At 39.4% G+C, this 16,013-nt stretch overlaps 1 protein-coding gene across 9 annotated transcripts in view; it reads left to right on the plus strand.

Moving 5' to 3' along the window:
- Nucleotides 1–16,013, plus strand: part of ATP8A1 (ATPase phospholipid transporting 8A1) — a 235,296-nt gene that overhangs the window by 97,221 nt on the left and 122,062 nt on the right. For all 9 annotated transcript variants that reach the window (XM_025290107.3, XM_025290109.3, XM_025290108.3 and 6 more), the window contains 6 exons: nucleotides 293–398; nucleotides 2,605–2,687; nucleotides 8,208–8,257; nucleotides 10,083–10,152; nucleotides 12,785–12,869; nucleotides 15,732–15,871. In XM_025290107.3, coding sequence (XP_025145892.1) covers nucleotides 293–398; nucleotides 2,605–2,687; nucleotides 8,208–8,257; nucleotides 10,083–10,152; nucleotides 12,785–12,869; nucleotides 15,732–15,871 — 534 coding nt within the window. The remainder of the gene's footprint in view (nucleotides 1–292; nucleotides 399–2,604; nucleotides 2,688–8,207; nucleotides 8,258–10,082; nucleotides 10,153–12,784; nucleotides 12,870–15,731; nucleotides 15,872–16,013) is intronic.

The following is a 16,013-nucleotide window of genomic DNA, read 5'->3' on the forward strand; positions in this document are numbered from 1 at the left end:
ATTCCTCTCTTGTCCTCTGATAACAGGATTCAACTATATCTGCCTTTTTCACTGTGCTGTTTCTATTCAACAAGACAAAGTGGCCTTATATGAATGTTTAGAAAAGGAATGAAGAGGTTGCAAAAATGAAGGATTTTAGTAAAAAATATTTTTTCTTCATAGTGTTGATTTCTTGGCTTTCACCCTCAATATTTAACAGTTGCGCTCAATAAATATACACGAAGTAATACTACTATCATTGTGTCATAATGGTCAAATGAAAGGGGCTAGATTGTGTGTTTATTTCTTACAGCCCACTGCACCAGTAATATGTGAATTTCTTACAATGATGGCCATATGTCACACAGCGGTACCGGAGCGGGAAGGTGATAAGATTATTTACCAGGCAGCATCTCCAGGTACCAATGAAGCAATTGTGATGTATTTCTTGGTTGAAAATTGTTCTGAAATATGAGATTGTTCAGAAAAATTTAATTTGAAGAAGTAAAACAACCAAGTCTCTTTAGTTTCAGATTAAAAATGTTATTTACTAATTAGAAACGTTGGCTTTCAAAATTATACATATATGTACATTTTTTAAAATCTGTAACTGTAATATTTGTTATATAACATGTTACATGGAAATATGAATATCAAAATTCATACAAGTTAAAAAAATGGTACTCTATGTGCACAGTAAGTTTTCCCTTCTTTATAAATAATTAAGAAAAAACTATTGGTCATAAACTGCTTTTTCACATAAGCTGGCAGGAAAAGGAAGATCTGTTTACCTGAATGGTGTTGATTTTAGAATACCAACTTTTCTTCTTTTGGAAATGATAATCAAGGAGTTCGCTGTATATTTACTTGAATGAGAAGAGCTTTACACTTAGAGAAGAGACTCCATACTTAGACTTATTTTCAGTGTAAAATTGGGTAAATAGCCAATTTGCTGACTAAGATTTCAGGAAAGAAGAAACACACTTTAGGGAACTTTTTTATAAGTTTCCTTTAAAAAAAAACTTTTTATTTTGTATTGGAGTATAGTCAATTAACAATGTTGTGATGGTTTCAGGTGGACAGCAGAAGGACTCAGCCGTACATATACATGTGTCCATTCCCCCCAAACTCTCCTCCCATCCAGCTGCCACATAACTTTGAGCAGAGTTCCATGTGCTGTGATACAGTAGGTCCCTGTTGGTTATCATTTTTAGCATAGCAGTGTGTACAGACCAGTCTCAAACTTCCTAACTATCCCCTCCCCCTGTGTTTTAAACTGTACTACAAACCAGCACCTGCAACCTTGTAGAATATACCGGATTCCTAAAAACCATGAGATACACTATCATTAAGATAGACACTTTATGGATGTTTTATCTCACACCCTTCCCCCAAAAACAAAAAAGTTCTGATATAACATGGTGACAAGAGTAAATAATATGTAATACAATGAAACATCAATTCATTTGAAGTGAAGTCGCTCAGTCATGTCCGACTCTTTGTGACCCCATGGACTGTAGCCCACCAGGCTCCTCCGTCCATGGGATTTTCCAGGCAAGAGTACTGGAGTGGGTTGCCATTTCCTTCTCCAGGGGATCTTCCCAACCCAGGGCTCGAACCTGGGCCTCCCACATTGTAGGCAGACGCTTTACCATCTGACCCCTCAATATTCATAGTGTTATTAATAGTTTTCCTACAGTGAGCATTTTAGGAGGAAAAGGATAAAACTTAAGGCACTTTTGTGCCACTCATTTTTTTCCAATTAAAAAATAATTGATATACATCACTATACCCCTAGTATTTATTTATGTTATAATGGAAATTGGTACCTTTTGATCACCTTTCTCCTCTTCCCCTTCACCAACCTTCCACCTCTGATAACCACATCTGATCTCTTTTTATATGAGTTTGAGGGGGGTGGGTTTCTCTTCTCTTTTTTCTTTAGATTCCACATATAAGTGAGATCATACAGTATTTTTCTTTGTCTGCCTGACTTATTTCTCTTAGCACGATGCCTTCATGGTCTATCCATATTGTTCTATTATGGGGTTTCCTCATTTGTACACATCATTTATTTTAAGAAAAGTTTTGTGGAGAATATGCTGGACCAAGACATACTTTGAAGTTAATCCTCTGTTTGGCTAACAGTGAGACTTAGCCCTCAAGAATATGCCTCTGGGATCTATACATGTCTCAGATTCTGAAGATCATTCTACTCAAACCCTGGGCGTTGTCGTATGATTTTAAAAGAAATGGATTTCAATAACAGGAGTCAGAATAAAAAGAACTTTAATTCATTTTAAAGTTAAGCAGATTATTGTATTGCAGTCTTACTCTCATACTTTGGGATATCTTACTCTCAGACGGTAAAGCGTTTGCCTACAATGCGGGAGATCCAGGTTCAATCCCTGGATCAGGAAGATCTCCTGGAGAAGGAAATGGCAACCCACTCCAGTATTCTTGCCTGGAAAATCCCATGGATAGAAGGGCCTGGTAGGCTACAGCCCATGGGGTCGCAAAGAGTCAGACACAACTGAGAGACTTCACTTTCACTTTTCTTTCACTCTCATATTTGGGATGAGTTTTTTCACCATGTATTTGCTTTCTTCTGTTTGCCTAAAACAGATGAGGGAGCCTTGGTCAGAGCAGCCAAGCAGCTGAATTTTGTTTTCACTGGAAGAACACCTGACTCAGTGATTATAGATTCAGTAAGTTATTTAATTCTCTTTTTTATCAAAGCAATGCGCATGCAAGCTTCAAAGATAAAATAATACCAAAAAGCTCACAATAAAAACAGAGGTTCCCTACTCTAGCTCTCCTCTCCAGAAGCAATGACTTTTCTGTTCTTTTAGCTGTTTCTTCAGACATTTATACATCCTTTTTTAATGTGTTGATGAATGAAATATATTTCAATTCTTCAATTTTAGACATATCTACTGACTTTCTATTGTTATATTAAATGAGGGATTATTTCTCTTGACTCACCATCCCTTTCCAGTAGTAGTATAATTATATTACAATGCTTGGTTAAACAAGTTGTATGTTTAACCCAGATGTTGTACGGGCAAAGGACTGGAGCAAACATTTCACAAAAGAAGATATACAGATGGCCAGTGCGCACATGAAAACACATCGTTAATCATCAGGGAAATGCAAATTAAAGTCTCAGTGAGACACTGCAACATACCCACCAAGAAAAATAAAATTAAAAACATTAATGGAAGCAACCTAAATGTCCATCAGCATACGAATGGATAAGAAAGCTGTGGTACATATACACAATGGCGTATTACTCAGCCATTAAAAAGAATACATTTGAATCAGTTCTAATGAGGTGGATGAAACTGGAGTCTATTATACAGAGTGAAGTAAGCCAGAAAGAAAAACACCAGTACAGTATACTAATGCATATATATGGAATTTAGAAAGATGGTAACAATAACCCTCTACGCGAGACAGCAAAAGAGACACAGATGTATAGAACAGTCTTTTGGATTCTGTGGGAGAGGGAGAGGGTGGGATGATTTGGGAGAATGGCATTGAAACATGTATAATATCATATAAGAAACAAATCGCCAGTCCAGGTTCGATGCAGGATACAGAAAGCTTGGGGCTGGTGCACTGGGATGACCCAGAGGGATGGTATGGGGAGGGAGGTAGGAGGGAGGTTCAGGATGGGGAACACGTGTACACCTGTGGTGGATTCATGTTGATATATGGCAAAATCAATACAATATTGTAAAGTAATTAGCCTCCAATTAAAATAAATTTATAAAAAAAAAAAAAACATTATGGCAGCACCTAATGTTAATGAAACTGCAGAGCAAGGGGCTCACCTATATGTTGCTAGTAGATGTGTAAGATGGTACAGCCCCTTTGGAAAACCGTTTTAGAGTTTTCCAGTACAGGTAAACATGTGCCTGATGCAGCAGTTGGACTTATACTTGCCCAGAAGAAGTAAAAGCATGTGTCTGCAGAGAGATGTTTCGTGATATGTTCATAGCAGCTGTATTCAGAGTAGCCAAAAGCTAGAAACAAACCAAATGTCCATCACTAGGAGGATGGATTGACAAATTGTGATACACAGAGGAATAACTGAACAATAAAAAAAAGAGTAAAATGATTGATTCATTACCATCATTGATAAGTCTCAGGAACAAGCTGAGAAAAAAGGAAAAAAAGCCAGACATAGAGAGCTGCATACTCTGCATTTATATCGAGGTTGAGATCAGGAAAAAGTGACTTATGGTCTTAGAATTCAGAGCAGTGGTTACCTCCACAACAGGCGGGAGATTGGAAAAGGGGGCAAAGGAATTTATAGGACAGTGGAAATGTTCTTTGTCTTAATTGGGGTGGTGGTTACACCAAGTATACCTTTATCAAACTATAGAATTTTCATTGAACTACATATTTAATATCTATGTACAGTATTGTATATAAATTATATCTCATTAAGCATTTTTATTTAGTGTTTATGTTATTATGCCTGTATTGATATTCCTAGCAAAACATTGTTTTATTCAGTATTTATTTCTTTGTTTTTAATTTTGTGTTTTCAGATACAAAATTATCTCCTGAAAATAATTTTTTTCTTTAATTCTTAAAAATAAATCTCTTATTTTCTTTCTACCTATTACTAATTGTTCTAATTGTTTCATAACTTCTTCAGATCAGATCAGATCAGTCACTCAGTCATGTCCAACTCTTTGCGACCCCATGAATCGCAGCACGCTAGGCCTCCCTGTCTATCACCAACTCCCGGAGTTCACTCAGACTCACGTCCATCGAGTCAGTGATGCCATCCAGACATCTCATGCTCTGTCGTCCCCTTCTCCTCTTGCCCCCAATCCCTCCCAGCATCAGAGTCTTTTCCAATGAGTCAACTCTTCGCATGAGGTGGCCAAAGTACTGGAGTTTCAGCTTTAGCATCATTCCCTCCAAAGAAATCCCAGGGCTGATCTCATAACTTCTTAGTGCACTTTTATCAGTACAATTACACCAGATAATCTGGCCAGTGGGCAGTTGCAGTCTTTCCCTTGAGACCTCACCCTACCCCTGTTCTCCTTACTCTGGGCCAGTTTTGTTCAGAGGTCAGCTTCTATGGCACTTGGAATTCCTTTTGATTGTCTCCTGTTTTGGACTTGCTATTTCCTGTAAGTCAAAACTTCTTTCTTAGAACCTGACATTGACAGAACATGTTTTCTGTCCGTTTTATCCTGTTGAAAAGGTGTTACAGAAGCAGAAGTCACAGTAGCGAGAGCCCTCAACAAGCCCAGCTCCTGACTCAGGGCTCCACGCTGCCGTGGTGCACACACAGCTCAGTCTCACTCATGGTTCTCAAGAGGAAGCGCTTTCCTGTCTCCCTGCGGACTTTCCTTAACTCTCTCCTGTGTTAGATCTTCTGTTTCCTGAATCCCGTGTCTTCCTTGTTCTTGGCCTATGCTTGTTTTTGTGGAGAACTTTCCTTATTGGCTTCTTGAGAAAAGGCACATGGGAAATTACTCGTTGTTTAGCCCTTTTAAGTGTAAACATTTTTATCTGACCTTTATACTTAATTGGTGGTCCTGCTGAATAGAGAATTCCAGGGTGGGAATCAGTTTCCTGAGGAATTTTTATTGCCTGGCTTCCTGTATGCCTGATTGAGAAGTCAGAAACCACTGTGACTCTAGTTTTTGTGACTTGCCCACTGCCTCCCTCAAGAAGTTTGCAAGATCTTCCTTATCCCAAGAATTCTGAAATTTCACAGATCAGATCAGATCAGTCGCTCAGTCGTGTCCGACTCTTTGCGACCCCATGAATCGCAGCACGCCAGGCCTCCCTGTCCATCACCAACTCCCGGGGTTTTTACTCAAACTCATGTCCATCGAGTCGGTGATGCCATCCAACCATCTCATCCTCTGTCGTCCCCTTAGTGAGAATATTTTAACTCACTGTACTGAGAACTGAGTGGACACTTTTCCATTTGGAAATCTATATCCTTCCATTCTGGAAATTTTTCTTGAATGAGTCTGTTCATTTTTCTTCCACTTTTTTTCTCTGCTATCTCTTTTTAGAATTCCTGAGCATATCTTTTAACTTTTCTGTCCTGCGTTTCGTGTTTTTGCCTTCTTGTTCTACTTTTTGGAAGTTTTCCTCTCTTTTATCTTCTTAGACTTCAATTGATTTTCTTTTTGTTTCTGATATTACATGTTTTAGCTTCCAGAAGCTTTTATTGTTTTCTCAATATTTATTTTTTTAATAGTATCCTGTTTTTCCTTCATAGGTGTTGTACTTAATGTTACTTCTCTGAGAGGAATAATGATAGTTTTGTGTTTTTTTTATGTTTTCTTTTTTTAAAAAATTACACTTTAAATAAGCATATCATTTTACTAGAACATAAAATGGTATTAAGCTGTCATTATAGTTGTTTTGATTATTGCACTGGGAGAAGCATACTTCACCAAAAATTAAACATCAACTTTCACATATTCCTTTCTGGAGTTTCTCATTCTCTACTTAGGAGAAAAGAAGAGCATTTAATTACTGCACCACTTGCATATGAGATGCAGAATAGGCTATGCAAGATCTTTGATGAGAGCTGCAATATGCAGAGAAATAAGGCCAGTCTCCTCCTACGCCACCAAAGAGCAGCACAAGACTTGAATCTTAATCACAGAAGCATAACCATTGTTACAGGCAGCTTTTTGTCTCAGACATTGTCTTTGTTTTCTCATGGGTCCCATTAACAAGCATATACTGGTGGATCTAGCAATATTTCCAAGGGTGTAAAACACTGCCAGAAGGTTTTATGCCTCCAGGAATCCACACCCATCCAGTTCCAATGATACAACAGAAAATGCCCCACAGAAAGCATATGACAAACCACCTTATCCTGGTGAGGAAATAGAGGGAAGAGGCATCCAGGACCTGTCCACCAGCCCTTTGTGCCCATCAGGAAGCCCAGGCCAACACCAGTGTTTTCTTTTGGAATTCTCTTTCTTTCAAATTGCTCTTATCTCTTTGTTTTGGGTATCTCTGATCCATGATAATAGCTGTCCTTGGATATCTGTTCATCTTTGGTTTTCTCATGGTTAAGAGTAAAGAATTTGCAAGCTGATATGGCAGTTCTTGGAGAAGGCAATGGCACCCCACTCCAGTACTCTTGCCTGGAAAATCCCATGGATGGAGGAGCCTGGTAGGCTGTAGTCCATGGGGTCGCTAAGAGTCGGACACGACTGAACGACTTCCCTTTCACTTTTCACTTTCATGCATTGGAGAAGGATATGGCAACCCACTCCAGTGTTCTTGCCTGGAGAATCCCAGGGACGGGGGAGCCTGGTGGGCTTCCATCTATGGGGTTGCACAGAGTCGGACACGACTGAAGCGATTTAGCAGCAGCATGGCAGTTCTGAGTATAAGAGGGTATTTGTCAACATTGGGCTTCACTGTGGGGTGGTCTGGTGGGATTCGTTTGGGAAATCATGGTTGTCTGTACCTTTAGGACTCAAGCTGGGCTTATAGATTCCCGAGAGAACAGTCTTCCACCCTTCTGCCAGGAAAGATCTGGTTGCCAGAATGTAGGGGGCCAAATGAGTTGTGGGGTATTGGGGCCTAGCCTTTAGTACAAATACAATAATAATACTATATCTTCAGGTGTGCCAGCTTCTAGACAAAAGAAACTTTATGGAGCAGAGCCTCTGGTCTTCTGCCAGTATGCAGGAAAAGCCAGTGCCCAGAACAGCAGCTTTTTCCCTAGTCCTCCCATTTAGGGCGCTCCTTTACCTTCCAGTTCTAGAACTCCCTGTTGTTCCTCTTCCCTAGGCCTTATAGGGATTATCCAACACAGGTCAGGCTGGTTCTCACCTTTTCCCCGTAACAACTGTGTATATAATAGCATTTGCTACTTCTTGCATCTGCTAAGTAAGCATATCTCACTTATCTGTTTTCTAGCTTCCAAATTTTTAATGCCATTGTCTCTTCTCATATTTTCCTGCCATTGTAAGTTTTTCTTTTTAATTTTTTTTTTTTTTGTAGTTTTGGTGGGGCTTTGGGAAGAATGAAAAGTAATTGGTTTGTTCAATCTTCCATCTGAACCTGAAAAATTAATAAGTTCTATTAAGGGTGATGTATTTCAGAAAAGACAATTTGTGTTGACATTTTTTACATTAAAACTTCATAACTGGAGTTTATTTCCAAGAAGCCAAAGCTACTTCTTACTGTATGTAATCATATTTTCCTTTTCTTCATAGCTGGGGCAGGAAGAAAGATATGAATTGCTCAATGTGCTGGAGTTCACCAGGTAAAACATCGGCTCTGTGGTTTGTGTGTATGTCATATGTTTCCCTCCATTTAAAGTTTTTCCCTTTTAAATAAGAAGAAAATGTGCTTTATTTTATTTAAATAAATTTACTTAGACCAAATATTAAATTAAAATTTTCAATACAGTTTCTAATTGTCATTTGTAAGAAAATCATAAACTGTTCTCTTCAGAGTCTTGTAAGGCATGTCTTCTGGAGGCAAGTAATAATATTTCTGAACATGACAATCTGCATCACAACTGTAGGGTACAGGCCTGGGTAGTGATCTGAAAACATTATACTTAGGGGCACCAAGATTTATGTAGAATTAAAATGAATCAGAATCAGGAAATTGCCATTCTAATTATGTGCTCATTATAATATCTAAGTGTCATAGGGATTTCAAAAACTCATATTCATCTCTCTGTTAGGTATAAAAGTAGTTTCCATATAGTAGGAATATAGACAGAAGGGATGGTCCACAGTGGATAAATGTGTAGCTGTTCATGGCCAAATGAATAGGAATACCTTGTTGGAAGGTTCCATCCAAGTGATTGCAAAAATCCTGCATCTGGAGTGACAGGGACATATTGGAGACTCGAGGAATGGAGAGACCATAAGAGAATGCTCATAGTCCTGTGAGGAGATGGGAGCAGGGTTATTAGAGAAATGTAGGTGACAAGGCAGTGTGGAGCATTCTGTGACCCTGGGACCAAGTATTTAGTAACCTGTGACAGGGCGGCTTTTCTCCAGCAGTGTCCACTTACTCTGCTGGACCACAAAAGGCATTCCTGTTCACCCATGATTTGGGAGTTTTGTCAGAAGAAAAGAGCAAGGAAGTTGATGAACCAGGGACCAGGCCATCAAAGCTGGATTAAGAGAAACATGAATCAGGAAGAGCTGAGGTAGACTACAGAGATGTTACAAAGGGGGCCCAATCAAGTGTGGTCCTAAAGCACAGGAATGATCAGAGACACTAATGCAGTGCAAATACTAGATGGAGAAAGAGAGGACTAAACAGTCCAAGATATTTCTAAAGGCAACTATGCTATATCTAACTACTGTATTGGATTCATCTCAGTTTTTTAGCTGCAGAACATTATAAGGTAGCATGAATAGGCACTGACACTAGAGAAGTCTTTTTTACCCCTTATTTCTGGAGAGAAGCTTATGCATACTTGATTCCAAGTGAGGCTTATCCCGTGCAATGCCATACATGCTTATTCTGTTCATTGTTAACCTGTAGTCTCTTCGCTAATCCACTGAAAGATGTGTATGTTTAACTAAGAACTCTTATCAGTCTGTATCACCAACACAATGTTAAGCTGTTTGTGCTCATTAACTAGAGTTTGTAATATGAATTAGGTTTTTTACGTGATGCCAGTGGTTTGCTAGTAATTAAAAAATGATAGTTGTGAAGGCTTAAGTAAGTTTTTAAAGTGCTAGTATATGCCTTTTGATTGGGTGTATACTTAAAATTGATTATCATTTCTCATTTTAATAATTCATCATAAAAGGTTCTGGCTCGTCAGAACTCTCCTCTCTCTGCCCTGGTGGGTATTAACTCTTAAAGGTTTCTTGGGAGCTACTTGGTAAATTATTCCTTTAGGGCAGCAGATGGTACCCGCATATCTTAAAAAACATAATGTGACTTTCAAAGGCACGCAGCTACACACTCAGGCGATGGTTTGTGTATGTGGAAGGATCAGCCTCATAATTTGGTCAAATTTATTTTTTCAGTGTGAGCATTAAAATATGTGAGACAGGACAAATATATAGATGCATCTTCTCACTATGATGACACATTGTGGAAAACCTTTCTTTCAGCGCTAGAAAAAGAATGTCAGTGATCGTTCGCACTCCATCCGGGAAGTTACGACTTTACTGCAAAGGAGCCGTAAGTTTGTATTTTTGTCTTTTATGATTTTGATTTATGATGGTTTATAATGTATATGTTAAACATTCTGCTATGGAAATGTAACACAGATGTTTAGCCTGAAGTTGCTGACATCCACTTTTGGAGGTGTTTTATAGTAATAGTGTTCAGCCTCTTCTGGTGAAACTCGGAATTCCTTCTGGGTAAATCTGGTGCTTTGAAAAAGTTTGGCCGAGGTTATTTATATAATTCAGTTTTTGAGGTTTGTATATTATAAATACTTTAGAAGACAATAATACAGAAAATATTTTTAAATTAAATTAGAAATGTAGCAACCTATACCAATTTGAATCTGATTTTTAAAGGCCATAGAAATGGGGAAAATGGATTACAGTTATTGCTGTAATTTCTTCATGTGGTTGATTACCATTTGTATTGTATTTGCATTGTTTTAATTATAACAACATTTCTAACTATTGGTTAGCTTTTGTATTTGGCAGGTTTTATTGACAGGGCAGTAATTTGTCATTCTAACCGAATTTCCCTAGTTAAAATATGTTTATGCTCATGGAAAAATAAGAAATCTACTCTCCAGGGCCTTTTTTTATTCTTGAAATTAGTTAATATTTCCCTTCAGATTTATCCTTTCCATGTACATAGTATATACTTGGAGTAATCAGGTAACTTACAAACTTGGAACTTTCCAATTTCGAATATAATCAGCAGTGTTGCTTTCTCATGTGGAATTTGGAAGATGAACTTGTTAAGAAGCCCAAGCTTATTATTTAAATTTCTGTTGAGAATGTTTTCAATACCTTGGTTTTAATGCATTGGAACATAATTTTTTAATGCCTTGGTTTTAAAAGATTGGGAGAGAATAATTTCATGACCTCTCATGAGTTTAGTTTTAGAGTTTCTTTGGTTGTTGAACAAGCATGTAAGTAACTGTAGGGTGAACTCGCTCCAGGTGAAATCATTTGTATAAACTGTTCTGACAGAGGATGTTAGAGCTCAACATGATAAAAAATTACAGTTATTTTTAATCAAAAAGAAATTTGAGGGGGGGGAGAATGGGTTACATGTAAGATAAATTAGAAATCATAAATACATTTAGAAATCATAAATACATAAATACATTAAATACATTAGAAATCATAAACACAATTAGAAATGATAAATACATTTCATCAACCAATGAAATAAGCTCTAGCAGCCTGTCCATCAGGTCGCAAAGAGTCAGACATGACAGAGACTAACACATTACCATTCATGCAGAAGGCCGCATTCTGCCCCCTGCTCTCCTTGATACTGTAGAGAAGGTGGAAAATTCCCCTAGTCTGACCACAATTTCTTCCACTAGAATGCTTAATTACCTTGAGAGTTTAATCTCCCTAGCCTTATTTATTACTCATCACTTTTGTTTTCATGATTTTAATTTTTTAGTATTTTCTTAGCATTAAAATGGCCTATTTTAATTTCACTGAAAATTTCACTAACCTCTGGGAAAAAAATAGAGTTTGTAAGTTACACAGAACTCTCATTCTCAGAAAGGACCCATGAGGGGAAATTATCATTTCCTTTTGCTTTGCCCGCTTCCTATTTCACCAACTGAGAAATGAAAAGAAATTCATAATTGGAGCCTGGAATATTGCATCTGTTCTGAGGTCACTAAGTTCTGTTTCTCTCAAGGGTTCTAAATCATACCTCACTAGTCTGCTTCCAACTCAGCCCTGAGACTCGAGACCCCAAAATGGGTAATACCACTGAGAAAGTAATTGCAGGTAAATGATTTATTTTTTCCTGGTCTAATAAAACCATGAAGGCCAAATACTAAAATTCTTAAAACATTAAACCCAAGCTAAAGAATAACTAAAGGAACAACAGGCAATTTATAAAGGGGCAAAAATGAGAGACATGCAGTGATGCCCCAAGTTAAAGCCGAAAGGAACTTTAAAGATAATCCAGTAATTTAATGTTACAGACCAAGTAAATTGACTCTTAAAGCTAAGGTGACTCAATCAGAAATATTCAGCTGTAAGGCAATGCTCAGCTTGTCCAGTGTCCTCCCTGCCATAGCCACCAGCTTGCTCCATGCATTTAACATGCGTTTCTCAGAGTCTGTTCCTTTGTGGGCACCAACCCCATTCGATGCCCTGAGTCCTAAAAGGTTCAGTAGTTAGGTCTGGGCATCTATCAGCCCACTCCCTTGGAGCCACTGTGCATTAGCATTTTGAAGGCCCTGAGGCACCGCAGCAGGATGCGCTCTTTAGCTTTGTTCTGACATCTCCCATGCTGTCTGAGTTCCGGACCATTCTTCCTCATAGCACGGATGAATGCTGAAGCCTTCTGCAAAATCTTTGGGGGGCAGTGAGGGGAGGTCTAACAGCGCATGACAGGTAAGTGACGTGTTGATAGAATATGAGATTTTGAACGTTGGAGTAACTGGATTTATTCAGAAAGGAAAAGATGAAAATATAGGACTAGACCATCTTTCTTAGTGTCACAAGAAAGCAGTATTATTAAGGAAAAATATTTTGTGCTTCAAAATTGATTTTTTAAATACTCATTCACTGCTAATAATGTTGCCAACATCAACTTTAGTCAACTCAGAATGCTTAGTTTAAGTGTATCATACCTTCTGTTTGTTTTCCAGGACACTGTAATTTATGACCGACTGGCAGAAACTTCAAAATACAAAGAAATTACCCTAAAACATTTGGAGCAGTTTGCTACAGAAGGTGAGTATAATACAATAGTAAACATGACTCAAATAAAATGAAATCATGTATTACTACTATCTTATAGGATTATTCTTATTATTTTGCTTGGAGAGTCGTAATGTAAGATAACAATAAGTGTTGATCATTTAGATCTTACTATATGCTGTCCTCAACCGTTATTTTTATTTTGCTCTACTGTATTTATTAACATTTTGAAAGACTTTGTCCGCACATTTAAGGAGATGCAGAGCTTATAAATCTGTTTACTTTTTAGAATGGATACCATTTACAGTTTAAATACTTTACATCTCCAGCAATGTAGAAGGAAAGAAACAAGAGTTAAAGAATTGGATAGTCTAATCTGAGTAAGAAAGAGGAGAAGAAATAAATAAACCTCTATAACTACTGAAATAGTTCTTCAATTCAGCATTAACTCAGGACTTTTTATTAAGCCCCTGCCACACACCAGGCTTTATGGGAGGCCTGAGCATCCGTGGTAAACGTAATAGTCCTGATGCTCTGTTTGTACCAAAATGTAGTCTAGGGAGATGATCTAGATGAGATGAAAGGAAGTGAGAGTCGTTAAGAATCAGGGTCAGTTACTACAGGAATTTGTAGAATCTTATCTCTAAACTTAACAAAAGTCACCAGTACTGTATCCACATCTCCCATCTAAGTTTTTCACTCTGGTCTGCTTCTGCCGGAACTGTGGCTGGTGGCACCAAGCCTGACCTCTGAGCCAAACCTTTTCCTCTCAATCCAAGCAGCAAAATGATAGGAATGTTTTTTAAAGCACTAGGCTTTGAAAAGCCGGGACATAATGAACCTTCTACCATTTCTCCTCCAAAAATGGAAGCGCATGGAGACCCACACATCTGTTGAGTTCAGATTCCATGAGGTACGACTTCTGAGGGGACGGCGGGTACAGCGTAAGCTGGCACATGTTGCAGGTTCCTTTACTGAGGAAGGAGCAGGTTGGAGGAGCGTCTTCCTCTTTTCTCGCTCTGATGTTAAGGATATTCTAGCTCCCAGGCCAGTTCCAGCTGGCTTGGCCTCCACCGACACCCCATTCTCACCCTGGGTAAGCAGCACTCGTATACCATGGCTGCTGCTGCTGCTGCTGCTGCTAAGTCGCTTCAGTCGTGTCCGACTCTGTGCGACCCCATGGACTGCAGCCCACGAGGCTCCCCCGTCCCTAGGATTCTCCAGGCAAGAACACTGGAGTGGGTTGCCATTTCCTTCTCCAATGCATGAAAGTGAAAAGTGAAAGTGAAGTCACTCAGTCGTGTCCGACCCTCAGCGACCCCGTGGGCTGCAGCCCACCAGGCTCCTCCACCCATGGGATTTTCTAGGCAAAAGTACTGGAGTGGGGTGCCATTGCCTTCTCCCATACCATGGCTACCCCAGAGTAAGTCTCCAGCTGGCGGGCTTCCCCCATAGCTCAGTCAGTAAAGAATGTGCCTGCAATGCAGGAGACTTGGCTTCAGTTCCTTGTTGGGAAGATCCCCTGGAGAAGGAAATGGCAACCCACTCCGGTATTCTTGCTTGGAGAATCCCCATGGACAGAGGAGCCTGGTGGGCTCCAGTCCATGGGGTCGCAAAGAGTCAGACACAACTGAGTGACTTTCACGTCTCTAGCCAAGTGTCCAGAAGAGAAACACATATCCCTAATATGGCCCAGAGTTAAGTTCTGTTTGCAGTGCTGTGGCAGCGACAATATACTCCTTTCTTGGAACGTGGAGTCTTCCGGGCATTTTATGTCCTGTGTTCTTTGCTGCTTTTTCTGACATGGTCCTGGCCGTATTTGATTTGACTTGAGATCACTAACACCTAATTATTCTGAGAGCTAAACGACCTTGAGTGAGAACATTGTCTTCTTGGTAACCTAGTTAACTGCTTTTATCGTGACTGGCAAATCTTCCGCTTCTTCGTTTTTCTAGTCTGTAAACTTTTTTCTGGCTCAGGGTCACCTCCAAATGAGTTAGAAAACTGATGGACTCTGAGTACAGGAAGTAGGTCACTTCAGACATCAGCTGTGATTGTTTTCCCAGGTGTTGCTGATGGGTATTCTTTTCTTGTCACTGTCCCTCAATTTTTTAGACTCCTTATACTACAAATCCACTGTAATAAATATAGTTGGAGGAAGGTGGCTCTTCCAGTACACCCCACTGGGGTCCCTCTATTCCTTCCTTCATAAGCATCTATGAAGCCATTATTAATGAGCCAGCCACTGTACTCAGCGCTGGAGTTACAGATGTGAAGAACTCCAGGACCCTAGAACTCCAGAAGCTTCAAGCTCATGTAGGAGATCACAGAAAAAACACGAAACATTGTCCTTCACACCACAGAAGTGTTGGGGTCTGGGTGAGACAAGAAGGCTTCAAAGAGATGATTTTCAGAACTGAGTCTTAAAGTAGATGCAAGGCAGGCCTTGGAGGGGGATTGGGAGAGGGTGGAATGGAGGGGAAAAAAAGATCAATTTGTGCAAAGACCCTACCATGGGAAGTGGCCGGCAGAGAATGAGGTTGAAGACAACTGATACGTGGTGACTGAGCCAGACTTCAGGGTTTGAACTTCATCCTGGAGAATGATTAAAAGACTTCAAGCAAAGGAATAACCTTATCAGATTAGGATTTTAGAAAAGTTACTTGAGGCATGAAGGATGGATTGAAAGAGCTGGGGAATTAAAAGCCAGGTGCCGGTGGTAAAGGCCAGAGGACTGTTAATACACAGTTGACACTAAGGTTCCATCAAGCTTGAGTCAGACTTCAGCATACTGAATCAGTGCTTTTGAAATGAGATTTCATTGAAAACAAATGTGTCAGCTTTCTGAACAAAATCTTATCTGATGTTGTGGGGGGGCATGCTCCCTTTTTTCAGGGTTAAGAACCTTGTGTTTTGCCGTGGCTGAGATTTCAGAGAGCGACTTTCAGGAGTGGCGAGCCGTCTATCACCGTGCATCCACATCTGTGCAGAACAGGCTGCTCAAACTTGAAGAGAGCTACGAGTTAATCGAAAAGGTACAACTCTTCTGCTTGTGAGGAAAGTTTGATTTCCAGAAAACTCCAGCCTTGTTTCAAGGGGCCAGTAAAATAAAAATCAAAATGTCTTGACACACCACTGTTGAATCTCCTCTGGTCTAAGCACTGACAACTCAGTTTT

Source organism: Bubalus bubalis, chromosome 7 (genome assembly GCF_019923935.1).
Source record: "Bubalus bubalis isolate 160015118507 breed Murrah chromosome 7, NDDB_SH_1, whole genome shotgun sequence".
NCBI lineage: Eukaryota > Metazoa > Chordata > Mammalia > Artiodactyla > Bovidae > Bubalus > Bubalus bubalis.